Source organism: Solea solea, chromosome 10 (genome assembly GCF_958295425.1).
Source record: "Solea solea chromosome 10, fSolSol10.1, whole genome shotgun sequence".
Lineage (NCBI taxonomy): Eukaryota > Metazoa > Chordata > Actinopteri > Pleuronectiformes > Soleidae > Solea > Solea solea.
In genome coordinates, this window is record NC_081143.1 from 28,440,378 (window position 1) to 28,453,515 (window position 13,138).

The 13,138-nt window shown below is 43.1% G+C and overlaps 2 protein-coding genes and 2 non-coding genes across 8 annotated transcripts in view; 3 read left to right on the top strand and 1 right to left on the bottom strand.

Annotated features, from left to right (window-relative positions):
* LOC131467047 (glutamate receptor 2-like) overlaps positions 1–3,702 on the top strand; it is a 30,709-nt gene extending 27,007 nt beyond the window's left edge. For 3 of the 5 annotated variants that reach the window (XM_058640750.1, XM_058640749.1, XM_058640753.1), the window contains exon 20: positions 1,069–1,162. Coding sequence is in view for 2 of the 5 variants with exons in the window: in XM_058640752.1 (XP_058496735.1) it covers positions 1,069–1,203 (135 nt within the window). In the remaining 3 variants the exon portion in view is untranslated. Of the gene's footprint in view, positions 1–1,068 lie in introns of all 5 variants that reach the window. The other 2 variants (XM_058640752.1, XM_058640751.1) reach the window with 1 other exon arrangement.
* Positions 3,703–5,180: 1,478 nt separating this feature from the next.
* trnar-ucu (transfer RNA arginine (anticodon UCU)) lies at positions 5,181–5,272 on the bottom strand. The gene is given in 2 exon segments: positions 5,181–5,216; positions 5,236–5,272. It is a non-coding gene; the product is annotated as a tRNA-Arg (tRNA).
* A 2,043-nt stretch (positions 5,273–7,315) lies between these two features.
* trnak-uuu (transfer RNA lysine (anticodon UUU)) lies at positions 7,316–7,388 on the top strand. Its single transcript has one exon. It is a non-coding gene; the product is annotated as a tRNA-Lys (tRNA).
* Positions 7,389–7,950: 562 nt separating this feature from the next.
* On the top strand, positions 7,951–13,115 carry LOC131467048 (scavenger receptor cysteine-rich type 1 protein M130-like). Its single transcript, XM_058640755.1, has 9 exons — positions 7,951–8,076; positions 8,213–8,551; positions 9,077–9,373; positions 9,648–9,929; positions 10,097–10,393; positions 10,478–10,798; positions 10,923–11,225; positions 12,227–12,550; positions 12,747–13,115. Exons 1-9 carry the CDS (start codon positions 7,986–7,988, stop codon positions 13,082–13,084), a joined length of 2,592 nt encoding a protein of 863 aa, XP_058496738.1. The 5' UTR covers positions 7,951–7,985; the 3' UTR covers positions 13,085–13,115.
* The last annotated feature ends 23 nt before the right edge of the window (positions 13,116–13,138 follow it).

Sequence of the window (13,138 nt, forward strand, 5' to 3'; positions counted from 1 at the left end):
TTAAATATAATTTATTAAGACAGTGAATTTTTTTTTCTATTTTTGTTGTGCAAAATTTGCCAAAATCTTTTTTATTTTGGCAAGAAATAAGATTTTTTTTTAAAGGTTAAGCTTTAAACTTTTGTTTTTAAAACAAGACAATTTAAATTAATTTAAGAATATTTGTCCTATTTTCACTGGGTCTGTTTTTACAGTGTAAACACAAACCATTGCTGTAATTTGTTACTTAATTAATAAATTAAATTTATTATGTATTTAGACATTTTAAAAGCAATATTTCCCAAAAATTAGGTTTATTTCTTTGCAAAGATTGATCTTAAAGATGTTAATAAGATATTGGAGCTTATTTTTAAAATTTCTATCGTGACAGAATTGCTTTGCTTGTGTTACAAACAACTTTGTTAAATGTTGTCCTGCTTTGCCTCGTTTTAAAGAACATTACACTCAGATTTTATTTAAGATCATTTTGAGAATTCTAACTGAGCAACATTTGCTTTTTTCTGAAAACAATTAAATTTAAATCAATTTAAGAATATTTGACCTATTTCTACTGGGTCTGTTTTTACAGTGTAAACAGTTTGTAACCTGTGATTAAAGTTTGTAACGCATTAAAACAAAGTTGCGCACTGTTTCATAAAATTCGTTTTTTTCTTTTTTTTAGGAAAAAAAATCTGAACAATTACCAGAAACTAGGCTCTTTTTATCGAGAGAGAATCAAATCAATCAACACATTCCCGTCATTGTTACTTTGTCTTTCCATCTCAAGATAAAGTTACATCACTTTATAATAAGATTATTTTGTTTTTGTAAACAATTTCCCAGAAAATGAGGCTTAAAGATTGATAACGACGTTAAAAAGAAGCTTGTGTTAAGCTTTAATTATCGGTTACAAACTAACATGTCAGGACAGTTTTCTTCAATTTTGTTTAGATTTTTTTCTGGTTTTAAGGAACATTTCTAAGATTAAAGTAGATGATTATAATGTATTTATTTTTGTACAGTGTAGACCGCCGTCGTCAGTCTGTTTTGTTTTTTTGCTGACTCGTTTGTTTCTCCCCGTGCTCACAGATGAAGTTCACAGATGCGATGCGCTCCAAAGCTCGTCTTTCCATCACAGGATCGAGCGGCGAGAACGGCCGCGTCCCGGTGGCTTACCTCCGTCCAGGGTTACCCATGAGCCTCAGCATGACTGATCTTTCCTGACCACACCTGAGTCAGTGCCTTACAGCCACTCACCACACAAACTCCCCTCCTTAATCCTGAATCTCCTCCTCCTCCGGTGACCAACTCCTCCCCCCTCATGAAGACGACCCCCAAAACTCCCATTGTTCAAACCCTCGCCGCTCTCGTATCTCTGAGGACTCCTGATCTCGCTCTCTGTTTTCACGTTTCACAGCCCGGAGAGACCGGACCTGCGTGGTCCTGCCGCCGCTGGGCTGTCAGGCGTCAGCAAAGACCTGCCTTTAAAACTCTGGAGTGAATCAGCGAGTGACTCGTGTGACAGCGTCATGATCCAAACACAAGCACACGGGACACTTTTCTAAACACACGTGCACCATGGTTTAGTAGATTTCTTCTTTCCCTCCTTTTCTCGGCGGCGTCGTCGTCGTCGTCTTGTACAGATAAATTAAAGCGGTGACGCCGACGTGAACGCAATAACAGCATTAATCAGGGATGTGATCAGGAAACTAAACGAGCACCAACAAAACACAGAGAAGTCGCATCCTTGGATTTATAGTCATTGTGTGATAATAGCAGATAATAATTATAATAATAATAATGTTAATATTCCTTATTGTTTTTTTCCTTAATTCTGCCTGAAAATCCCGTATTAGTATAGTTTTCTTTTTAATGAGAAATGCATGGATTGGCGCTCACACACACACACAGAAAGACGGGGCTGTAGAAAAACAAGTGATCATTAGAAATGATTGGAAACAACAATCTGTCAAATCACCAGGCACAGACTGCAGTTCACCTCCGGGCCACACGAGGGCGCTCCTTTGTTTGACAGATACATTTAACGCCCAGGTATCTTAAAAACACAAAACAAAGGAAAATAAAATTAATTCTGCAAATATTTACTTTTATGTTTATGTTCATTATTGATTGTTCATGTTTACTTATAGATTAATAAAACTATGTATTAATCTATATACTGTATATACATATATATGTATATTTTATTTACAGCCAGTTATAATAAGTGACTATAATATAATTATGACCCTTGTGGCTCTCCATACACAGCACACATGAACCATGAAGTACAGTTCACGTGAAGTGGAGGCGTTTATTTTCTCTCTCCCTGTGCACGCACACACACGCACACACACACACGAGCGTCGTCATGTGACTTTGGAAGACGTGCCAAACAGACTGAGAACCAATCAGAGCTCTCCATGCTCAGCCAATGGCAGCTGCTGACACTGACAACCTGAGCCACTAGGGAGCGCTCTCTGCTGGTGGATTTAAAACAAACAAAAAACTGTGAACAAAAAAGAACAAAAACAAACCTTTGTTTTAATAAATGAATAAATATCCTGCACTGATGAAGACGATGAGGACAAAGACGAGGACGGAGAACGTTTGCATGTCACTTTGAGTTTTTTCTTTCAGACGAACTCATCGGCCTGAATCTTTGCGTCTGGCTGCGTTTTAGTGTTTAATGATTAATAGTAATAATAATAATAATAATGATGATGATATTAACAATATTAATTGCAGTATTCATGATGTGGTTCTTGTTCTGTAAAATGTGATGCTTTTACCAACTCAAGTCTGCTACTTTTTCTGTTTTTAACGAGGAAGCCGGTATTTGTGCCCACGCTAGCCCGACGCTAGCTCGTTAGCCCGAAGAGCTTCTCGGAAAACGTACAACAAAAGCCAGAGACGCGATAAAACGCCGGAGAGAAGCCGAAAACAAGAAAAAGTAGATACTTTTTAAGAAAATTATTAGTATTATTATTATGGACTTGTGTTGTTTTTGCAACGACCACGCTGAGTCGTGAGTGTGAATGCTGAGTCATGAGTGTAAACGCTGAGTCATGAGTGTGAATGCTGAGTCATGAGTGTAAGCGCTGAGTCATGAGTGTAAACACTGAGTCATGAGTGTAAACAGTGAGTCATGAGTGTAAACAGTGAGTCATGAGTGTGAATGCTGAGTCATGAGTGTGTGAACGCTGAGTCATTAGTTTGTGAACACTGAGTCGAATGTGAACGCTGAGTCATGAGTGAACGCTGAGTTATGAGTGTGAACGCTGAGTCATGAGTGAACGCTGAGTCATGAGTGTGAACGCTGAGTCATGAGTGAACGCTGAGTCATGAGTGTGAACGCTGAGTCATGAGTGAACGCTGAGTCATGAGTGAACGCTGAGTCATGAGTGAACACTGAGTCATGAGTGTGAACGCTGAGTCAGAATCCACACTTCTTGGCTGTTTTTGGAAAAATGTCCACGCTTGTAAAAAGAAAAAAGCTTTTTGCGATATTTCACGTTTTTCAAAAATATTCAGCTTTTTCTGCGATTATGACTTTTTTCTCTCATTGAAAATGAACGGATGAACGACGTCCGCCGTTCTGTCAGATATTTTTTCACGTTGTAGTTATTAAGTGAAACAAAATGGCTCCCAAACACGTCGTCGTCGTCGTCCACAGAGAAAAATGTAAAAATGTTCATTTTCTATTAAACTCATTGATTTTGACTGAAACGTTTGTTTGATTGATTGTTCACTTCAACAGTCGGCTGTCTTCCATAATCGGCACCACCGGGAGTCGAACCCGCGACATCGGGGTCGGCCGTCAATTCTTGGTTAGCTTCCCGGCCGCTGATTGGCCAGAGCCTACAATTCATGGTAGAATCGTGGTAGGAGACTGGAAGCTGATTGGCTCTCGCTGCCATGAATTACCTCGACTCACGGGCGGCAGTGACGACAGAGTCTACGTAGCTAGCTAGATTTAGATCGAAGTGACCCCGTTGTCGCGGGTTCGACTCCCGATAGTCCCGGTTCTCAGGCAAGTTTACGGGACAATGTTCACAACCGATATTACAAATGTCCACAGAGGTTTTGATCATTTGTGTCTTATGTAGAATAAAAGATGTTGTTTTACTCAAGTTGTGATACTAACAGTGAGGACGAGTAACGTGTTTTATACTTTTTGATGTAATAAAAACAATAATAACAAAAGCAGCATAACAACAAAACACAAGTAAATAAAGGCAAGAATACATTTTAATATTACAACAATGCAAAGGTATAACAAAAAAGTCCAGCACACAGTGAATGTAGGCATAAAGAAACCAACACAAAACAAATGAGGTAACAAACAAACTGTAATATAAGTATAAAAGCAAAAGGTACAACAGGGACACATTGATGGAAAATAAATCACACACTTCGAGAATAAAGTCTTAATTTACGACTTCATTCTCGTAAATGAACGAGACTCTGCTCTTTCTAACGCCACAGCAGCATTACAGAGATGAAAGCCAGAGAATACAACTGTTAAATCACTCTTACCTTTGATGTTTCAAAGTTTTTTACCTTTGATGTTTCAAAGTTTATTTTCACCGCAAACAAACTCTCCCTCTGTTACATTCAAACGCTTCCGGGTGTCTCTAGGTGACGTCATCACGTTTTGGCAGCAGCCAGGCGCGTCACATCCGCGCGCTTTGTTGCTTCTCATTGGCTAACAAAGCTGTCAATCAAAATTCGGAGACCACAGTGTCCTTCTATTGGCTGTGAGGAAGCCAATGAGATGTCGTCCACTCATGTAGACCATTCCCTCGCTGAGATACAGGCCAGCAAAGAGAGACACGGCTCAATGGAGCCATCTGGTGTTTGTTTTTGGAATGAAAACATATTAAAGTGTGCAGGAAGTTTGAAACAAGGCCATAAATTGTTTTATTGAACATTAATAGTTATATAAAAGTGAAGAAAGTAGTTTAATACATGGTTTGAATACAAATGGCACAGGTGTTTCCAAAATGTGCCAAATGAGTCCTCGCCTGGAATGTTTGCACTAAAATCTCTCATTTTCTTCTGCTTCACTTGATCAAAGTCAAACTTTGCAGAGATTATTTTCACAGGTTGTATATTAATTTTTTTGAATGTGTGTCATCTTCACTTACTATTTACCAGTAACACTTATTTGCATAATTTTTTCCGGGAGAAAAAAAATGCGACTCCGGTGGGACTCGAACCCACAACCTTTGAATTGCCTCTTCCGCATATCACTAGAAGTCCAATGCGCTATCCATTGCGCCACGGAGCCACCTGTTGCATACAAGAATCAAAATGCATTATAAACTGGACCGGAAAGGGAAGCGTTTTATAGCGTTTTCTTTAATTTTTCTGTGGCTTTTTTAAATCCGGCATCGTTGCGCGTGTGTATTGGATCAAGTCTCGGACTTCTCTACTGACAGGTTTCATGGTTCAAGTAGTTTTAGCACAGGGCGATTCTCCGTCTGCACGTGTCCGTTCACGCGCACTTTAACGGCTCATTCATCTGCAACTTCACTAGTTACTGTTTTACACGCTCTATCGTTCGTGTGTCGTGTTTGGGGACACTGTCGACACTGTCAACAACATCACCGAACAAACCTGGAACATAAAACAGTCTTCAAACATATGACTAAACAGCATTTATTCACCATTTCAACACAAGACAAAAGAGCCTCCACTTACTTTGAAAAGTTCAAAACGTTCGTAAAACATGTCGAGGAACGTGAAAAAGACGCGGTCTACGAGTGTGATCGATTCAGATCGACTACTCCTGCCTTACGAGCGACGCGGTGTCGTGAACAGGAATGTTGTTGACTTTATTATTTATTTATTTATACATAAGTCAGGTTTCAGGACGAAACCTGACTTATGTATAAATAAATACAGTAATAAATAATTACATGGATATTATATACAGGGCCGGCTCTTGGCATAGGCGATATAGGCGGTCGCCTAGAGCGCCATCTGCTGGAGGGGCGCCGCGAGGCCCCCCTTCCAGCAGAAAAAAAAAAAAAAATTAAAAAAAAAAAATAATAAATACATTTTTTTTAAAACAATGAAAATAAAAATGATTTTCTATTCCCAGTCGCCCTCATTTGTGTGTTCTCTCTTGAAAATAATAAATATTAACAAATGAATAAACAATAATGTTCCTAAAATGTGGTGCTGCTGAATCACATGACGGGTGACCTCAGGGTCAGAGCAGGGATCAGAGGTCAGGTCACAGACAGGTGAAGCTTTTGTTATTAACGACATGAAAAGGCCGTCCAAGCCCTCGGGAGCGCAAAACCCCTAGAGACGAAAAGAAGAGGAGAAGAGGAAATTACAATATAAAGGTAACATTAGCCTGTACAATTTTTTTTAATTGTGCCGTTTTGTGTGAAGACGTTTTATTAACGCTATTTATTTAAAACAATAAATGTTTTCATATTTCTGCTTGCTAGCTACATCGTGTTTAATGTGAAAATGCGCACTGCATCAGCGCTGTTTATATTTGTGATGAGTTTTCATTAGTTTTCAGAAAAGTAATGAAAACTCATCACAAACATAAACAGCGGTGATGATAACTGTTATCATCTCTGCCTGCCTGGATGTCCAGTCTGATTTGGTATTTTATTTCAGTTTCATCACGTCATCATTATGTTTGAGTGTGTTGAAAATTAATTTTACCATAGTCATCACTAGTATATTAACACCTGTGTGCCCACTGACACAGTTGTGGTGCTGGTGCTTAGTTCTACTATTGTCTTATCACGTTTGATATTGTGTTGAAAATCATGTGTGTGATTGTTCATTTGGCTGGTGTAATTCGTGTGTGTGTGTGTGTGTGTGTGGGGGGGGGGGGCACCGGAGGGCAATCTCGCCTAGGGCACAAAATTAGGTAGAGCCGGCCCTGATTATATATGTATTTATACCTCCTCGTATATACCGCCTCGGAATACCAAGTGCTGTAAGCTTTTACACTTCTCTTTGCAACCACCAGAGGGCGCCAGCTACCGCTGCTACTGCTGCACCATTGTTTCAATCACCTCACACTCATGTTTAATAATAATGTTAACAACGTGTCAACAACGTGCTACAAAATGACTGTGTCAGAAATACTTGTGCCTCAAAATACAAATGAAATCCAATATTCGCGTAGACAGAGACATTTTTGTCTCTTAAAAATAAGTGAGTTGTCTTCGTTTTAGTGTAAAATTACAATTCTCAGTACTGAACACTGTTCACATTTAACCTTTAATTTTCTCCTTATTTCTCCAGTAAAAACACTAGTAAATCTGACATGAAGACAACGGAGACCGACGCCGACAGAGCCCGGATAGCTCAGTCGGTAGAGCATCAGACTTTTAATCTGAGGGTCCAGGGTTCAAGTCCCTGTTCGGGCGGTAGTTTTTCTTGATCTGTGGTCCGAGCTCATGTGGTTTCACACATGCTGTAAATAAAGATATTACATCATTTTACACATATTACACTCAAAGAACTGGGATCGGATTTCCTAAGATGTCGATGTTTTAGATGAGCTAGTGGTGAATTGAATTCCTCCATTGTTTATTTATTTGTTTTTTTGTCTTCAGTTGTCCTTTATTTGTCTCAAAAATCAGATCAAATAAAATAATTATTAATTTATTTATTTAGTTATTAATTATTGATTTATTATATAAAGCACACCATGAATTATGAATAAATTGAACATAACAACCCATCCAAAAAGAAAGGAGGGAGAGACCAGGCGCAGATACACAACAACTGTAACTTCTTCTAAGTTTATACAGGACAGTTAGAGTCAGTGATGTCATGTTTATATAAACAGCAACTTTATAACATAATCATTTGCATTTCTCTTCTGCTTTGAGAACAGAACAGTTGACCCTCAGCCAATCACAGGCAAGGAGATTCTCAGTCTCCGCCCACCAACTCAACTCCTCTCTCACTGATCAGTGTCCAGTCATCGTTCACTGTCCACAGCAGAGTCCAGAGTGAAGATGTCGTCACTGCTGCTGTGGTGTGTTGTTGTGTTGACGACTCACATCTGCAGCGTCACAGCGACACACAATCATCGCAGCCTGTTTACCGGTGAGTGGACGAGTGTTTGTTTCACTCAAACTCTTTCTGTGTCCAACTCTCACCAAACTGTAACAATGTGTCAAGTCTAACATTTATGGACAGAAACAAACGTTCATTCTTCAACTTCTTCTTCTTCTGTGTTCAGGGCCTGAAGATGCTCGACTGGCCGAGGGCAGCAGCCGCTGCTCTGGTGCTGTGGAGATGAAGCATGAAGGAGAGTGGAGAACTCTCACCCTCTTTCCCAAAGTGCTTCCAGCTACACATAAGGTCAGATATGCAGACATAGCATGTAGGCAGATGGACTGTGGCTCCGTGGTCTCTGTCAGATACAGCACCAACAACACTGACCCTAAACCAGCATGGAAGGTTGACTTCCACTGCAGAGGCGCTGAGGCCACCATGATGGAGTGCATCACCGGCCCAGGAGCCGGGAGAGTGCAGGGGAAGAATGCATCTCACTCCAGTCTGGACGTGGTCTGTGCAGGTACCACATTAAACTCCGTGTTCCTGCTTCACTTCTTCTAATTATTAAGCATATTCCATAATAATTAGATAAGATTAAGTTTCCTTATAAAACAAGACTTTGGCTCTGTTTTTTTCAGTTGGATATTTTTCCATTAAAATCATGATTTGAACATATATGACTATAAATAGACCACACCCTCAGACTAGCTTCAGCAGAGTTCACTGCACATCAGCAATTCCCTTATTCATTATAATGGTCATAATATAATGTTCTATCACTGTATAAAAAGTGTAAAAATACCACATTAATGTTAATTCTGTTTAAGTTTAACGTTTAAGTTCAGGGTCAGCCGTGGATGCTGAGGTAACAACGATGGTCTATAGATGTGCCAACACCGTAGGAGACTGAGACTAAGACTGAGACTAAGACTGAGACTAAGACTGAGACTAAGACTGAGACTAAGACTAACTGCATAGCAGAGCTAATGAGAGCAGTTCACTGGATCCTCACAGATGCTGAAGTTTCTCTGTGTTTTCCGTCCAGAGTCTGTGAGGTTTGTGGAAACACTGAACACCTGCAGAGGCCCAGTGGAGGTGAGGTCAGGTCAGGGTTGGGTCCCCGTGTGTGGAGACGGTTTTGACTCGCAGACTGCACAGGTCATGTGCATGGAGCTCGGCTGTGGGGCTCCACAGTCTGACACACAGGCGTTCACACGGGGAGAAGAACTGGTCTCATCCCAACTGTTCCAGTGTAAAGGCAACGAGTCTCGTCTGGAGGACTGCGCCAAATCCACCCGCCACCACTGCAGACCACTTACTAGGATTTCCTGCTCTACTGACGGTACATTAATCACTGTTTTTGAATGTTTGTGCAGCTGCTGGACACATTTGACCAGCTCTTCATTCTCTACACTTTATCCACAATAAGACGTCATGTGACGCAGTCTGCCTGTCCATCACAGGACAAACAGGCATTTAAGTACTTCAGTACAGAAGTGAAGTAGTTTTACTTCATTACTAAACTACTAAACCATTCCTGTGCTGAGACTGGGGAGATATGACTCTGGTGTCAGTGTCAGTCGCTCGTGTGCAGTAACTGTCGTGTCTGTGTCCAGGTGATGATTTGAGGCTGGTGGGAGGAGCAAGTCGCTGCAGTGGAACTCTGGAGGGGAAGCATGACAGAGAGTGGAGGCCGCTGGCTGATATATGGGACTACTGGCAACCCGGCGCAGTCTGCAGGCACCTGGACTGCGGCGACGTCGTCTCAGCGTCGAGGACTTATCTTCAAAAGCAACGCGCGTGGAAACTTGTAAATGAGTGCAAACGCATGCGCAGCACACTCTGCAGAGACTTGGTCGAGACTGAGAGCAGAGACGTCATGACTGTGGCCTGTTCAGGTGTGTGTGTGTGTGTGTGTGTCTGTGTGTGTGTGTGCGGCATCGTCAATGACCTTCAAACACCTCCAATCACAACAGAAACAATGTCACACAGGCTCTGCCCGGCAATACTATCAGACCTGACTGACTGTGTTTGATCATTTCTCTTTCTTTGCTTTTCTCTTCAGAGAACGTGAGACTTAAAGGAAGAGAACAGTGTTCAGGTCAGATCCAGGTGAAGACCGGCCAGCTGTGGTCTCCAGTGTGTCGGAAAGTCTTCGGTCCAGAGGAAGCAAAAGTCATCTGCAGACATCTCGGCTGCGGCTTTGCTCATCTGCGCGATTCCTTTGGTCGATATGGAGTCAGTGAACGCTCCTGGGCGCCGGAGTTTCAGTGTGACGGTGACGAGCAGCGTCTCAGCGACTGTCGCTCCGCGGCGCTCAATACCACAGAAGAGTGTGGAGAAGCTTCGCTGACCTGCAGAAGTAACAACTAACATGTTTTAACACAAAATAATGTTTTATGCCTAAATTCAGTGCATTTTTAAATTGAATCTTTTTTCTTGGCAGAACTTCCTTATCGACCTGATGTGTTCATCACAACTGCACAAGGGAAGAATGTGAATACGGATAAGATTCGTAAAGGCCAACGTTTTGCCATCGTCTGCAGCCATCGCTCAGATTACCGCGTCCACGCCTTCCGCCTCAGGTTTGACGTGTACAGCTCACTGCCCACAGTGACGACTCAGTCACCTGACGACGACGGCGACGCCGTCTTCCTCTTTCCTCCGGCAGACGACCATCACTCACGATACTTTATCTGCGAGTACAGCTACGATTTCGCACCTGAGATTTTCTCGTCACCAAACCACGAGTTTCTCACCGTTAACGGTAAATCTGAGTCTCACTGCAGATGATCAACAATCGTCTTAGATTCCAAGTTATAGATTTTAAAGGTGTAGCTCAGGTTTTCTTCTGAGGGTTTGCACACAGCTTGTCACTGTCTTCATTGCAGAGGTCGACGACCTGAGGTTATTGGGAGCAGGTAACCGCTGTCATGGCAGAGTGGAGCTGGAGTATGAGAATGAGTGGAGAGCGCTGAGCCCCCGGCACTCGTGGAGCCTGCAGGAGGCGGACGTGGTGTGCAGGCAGCTCAAATGCGGCTCGGCCGCGTCGACCCGGACGCTCAGAAACGAGGCTGAACTTATGCCGACGTGGCGATTCTACTCCGACTGTCGCGGCTCGGAAAATGTCCTCGTGGACTGCGGCACCGTGGAGAAGTGGCTTTCTTCTTCTACTGTTCAAGTGGTCTGCTCAGGTGAGACACACAGTGGTGGTGTTTGTACTGCAGCCTCAGAACCCTAAACCTCGTACCTCAAGTACAAATGAATCACAGGACACGTTTGTAATTTGACTGCGCTCTAAGATAAAAAACAACAGTGACACTGGTTAGCAGTCAAGCACTGGCTACTCTGAGGTGGTGGAGGCTGTAACTAGGGCCCCATAAAGGCTTAGGGCCCCATAAAGGCTTAGGCCGGCACTGGTTATCAGCTGATAATTAACATCCAATGATCTATTTGTTGTGTTCTGCACGTTCCAGACTGAACTCTATACAAAAGTGCCTGTTGTCGTGATTCTGCAGGTTGTTAACACGCGTGTGTCACCTGAACTTTAACATGTCAACAGTCAAAATAAAGTGCAAACTGATGAAGAATGATGAAGAACCTCCAACCTGACGACTGTCTGACACGAGCAGAGTCCTGCAGCGGCGTGTTATCTAGAGTACACAGTGAGGAGTAGGCGCACAGAGCGCTGACAAAGGTCAGGGGTCAACACACAGCAAAGGCAGGCAAACAAGAGCAAAGGCAGGAATCCAACAGTCCAAAGAACGAACACACACACACACACACACACACACACACACACACACACACACACACACACACACACACACACACACACACACAGAGACAGCGATGTTTACATGTGTAAGATTTACTTTCTGAAAAGATTGGTTCCTAATAAAGGAAATTACAATTCCACCGTTTCCATGGACACAGAATGAAATGAACAGATTGTGGTGAACGCTTCAGTCAGAAGTGTCTCATTGTCCTGTTGTCCGTCTGTGACTCTTGTGTCTGTTGTGCGTCTGTGACTCTTGTGTCTGTGTCTCATTGTCCCGTTGTGCGTCTGTGACTCTTGTGTCTGTTGTGCGTCTGTGACTCTTGTGTCTGTGTCTCATTGTCCCGTTGTGCGTCTGTGACTCTTGCGTCTGTTGTGCGTCTGTGACTCTTGTGTCTGTTGTTCTGACGTCTGCAGATATTCTGCCTCAGCCCAACGTGACTCTGTACTCGGGACAGAGCGGTGGACTGAATGAAAACATGGAGGTCAACAGGGGCCACAGCTTCACGGTGCTCTGCTCTGTGGAGCCTCAGTATCCTGGAGGTCACTTCAGCCTCATCCTCAGAGGCTTCAACCAAACCTCTAACTTCACTCAGCCGTGTGTCCACCACTCAGCCGTCTTTGAGTTCACCAGGTCATCCGCGGTGCATCAGGGCAACTACAGCTGCGTTTACCACAACTCTCTCTTCGGTCATGACTTCTCTTCCGAGGAGTCCGAGGGTCTCTATGTCACGGTCAAAGGTGCGATCCACACTCCTGCTCACACTCCGTTCATGTGGTCTACAGGTGTATTGTGTTAAAGTGACGAGAACAACATACGACTGACTCCAAGCGTTACTTTAACTCTAGATTTGACAAAAGGCTGGAAAACACGTTTATTTTGGGATCACAGAAGACATGCTAAGCTAACAGTGGGCGTGGTCTTTTTCCTGTGCAGACACGTTGGACGTGACGCTGGACGACGGCACGTCCCGCGACGACCCCGACGACCTCTGCTGTGCCGGGAAGCTGCTGGTGGGCTCGTGGGACCGGAGGCTGCTGAGCGCAGAGTCCACGGTGTGGGACCTGAAACACGCTGCCGTGGTGTGCACACAGCTGGACTGTGGCCCCGTCGTCTCCACCAGAGTGGTCACTCTTGCCAAAGTGGCAAAGGTGTGGCGCTTGTTCTCTGACTGCGATGGATCGGAGACTTCGCTGATGGACTGTATAAGTATAAAGACGTGGTACTCCGCCTCCGCCATCGAAGTGGTCTGTGCTGGTGAGACAGTTCACTGACAGCTCGTTCCTTTCATCACTGACGGGAGAAAACTTGCATTTTGCTTTGTTTCA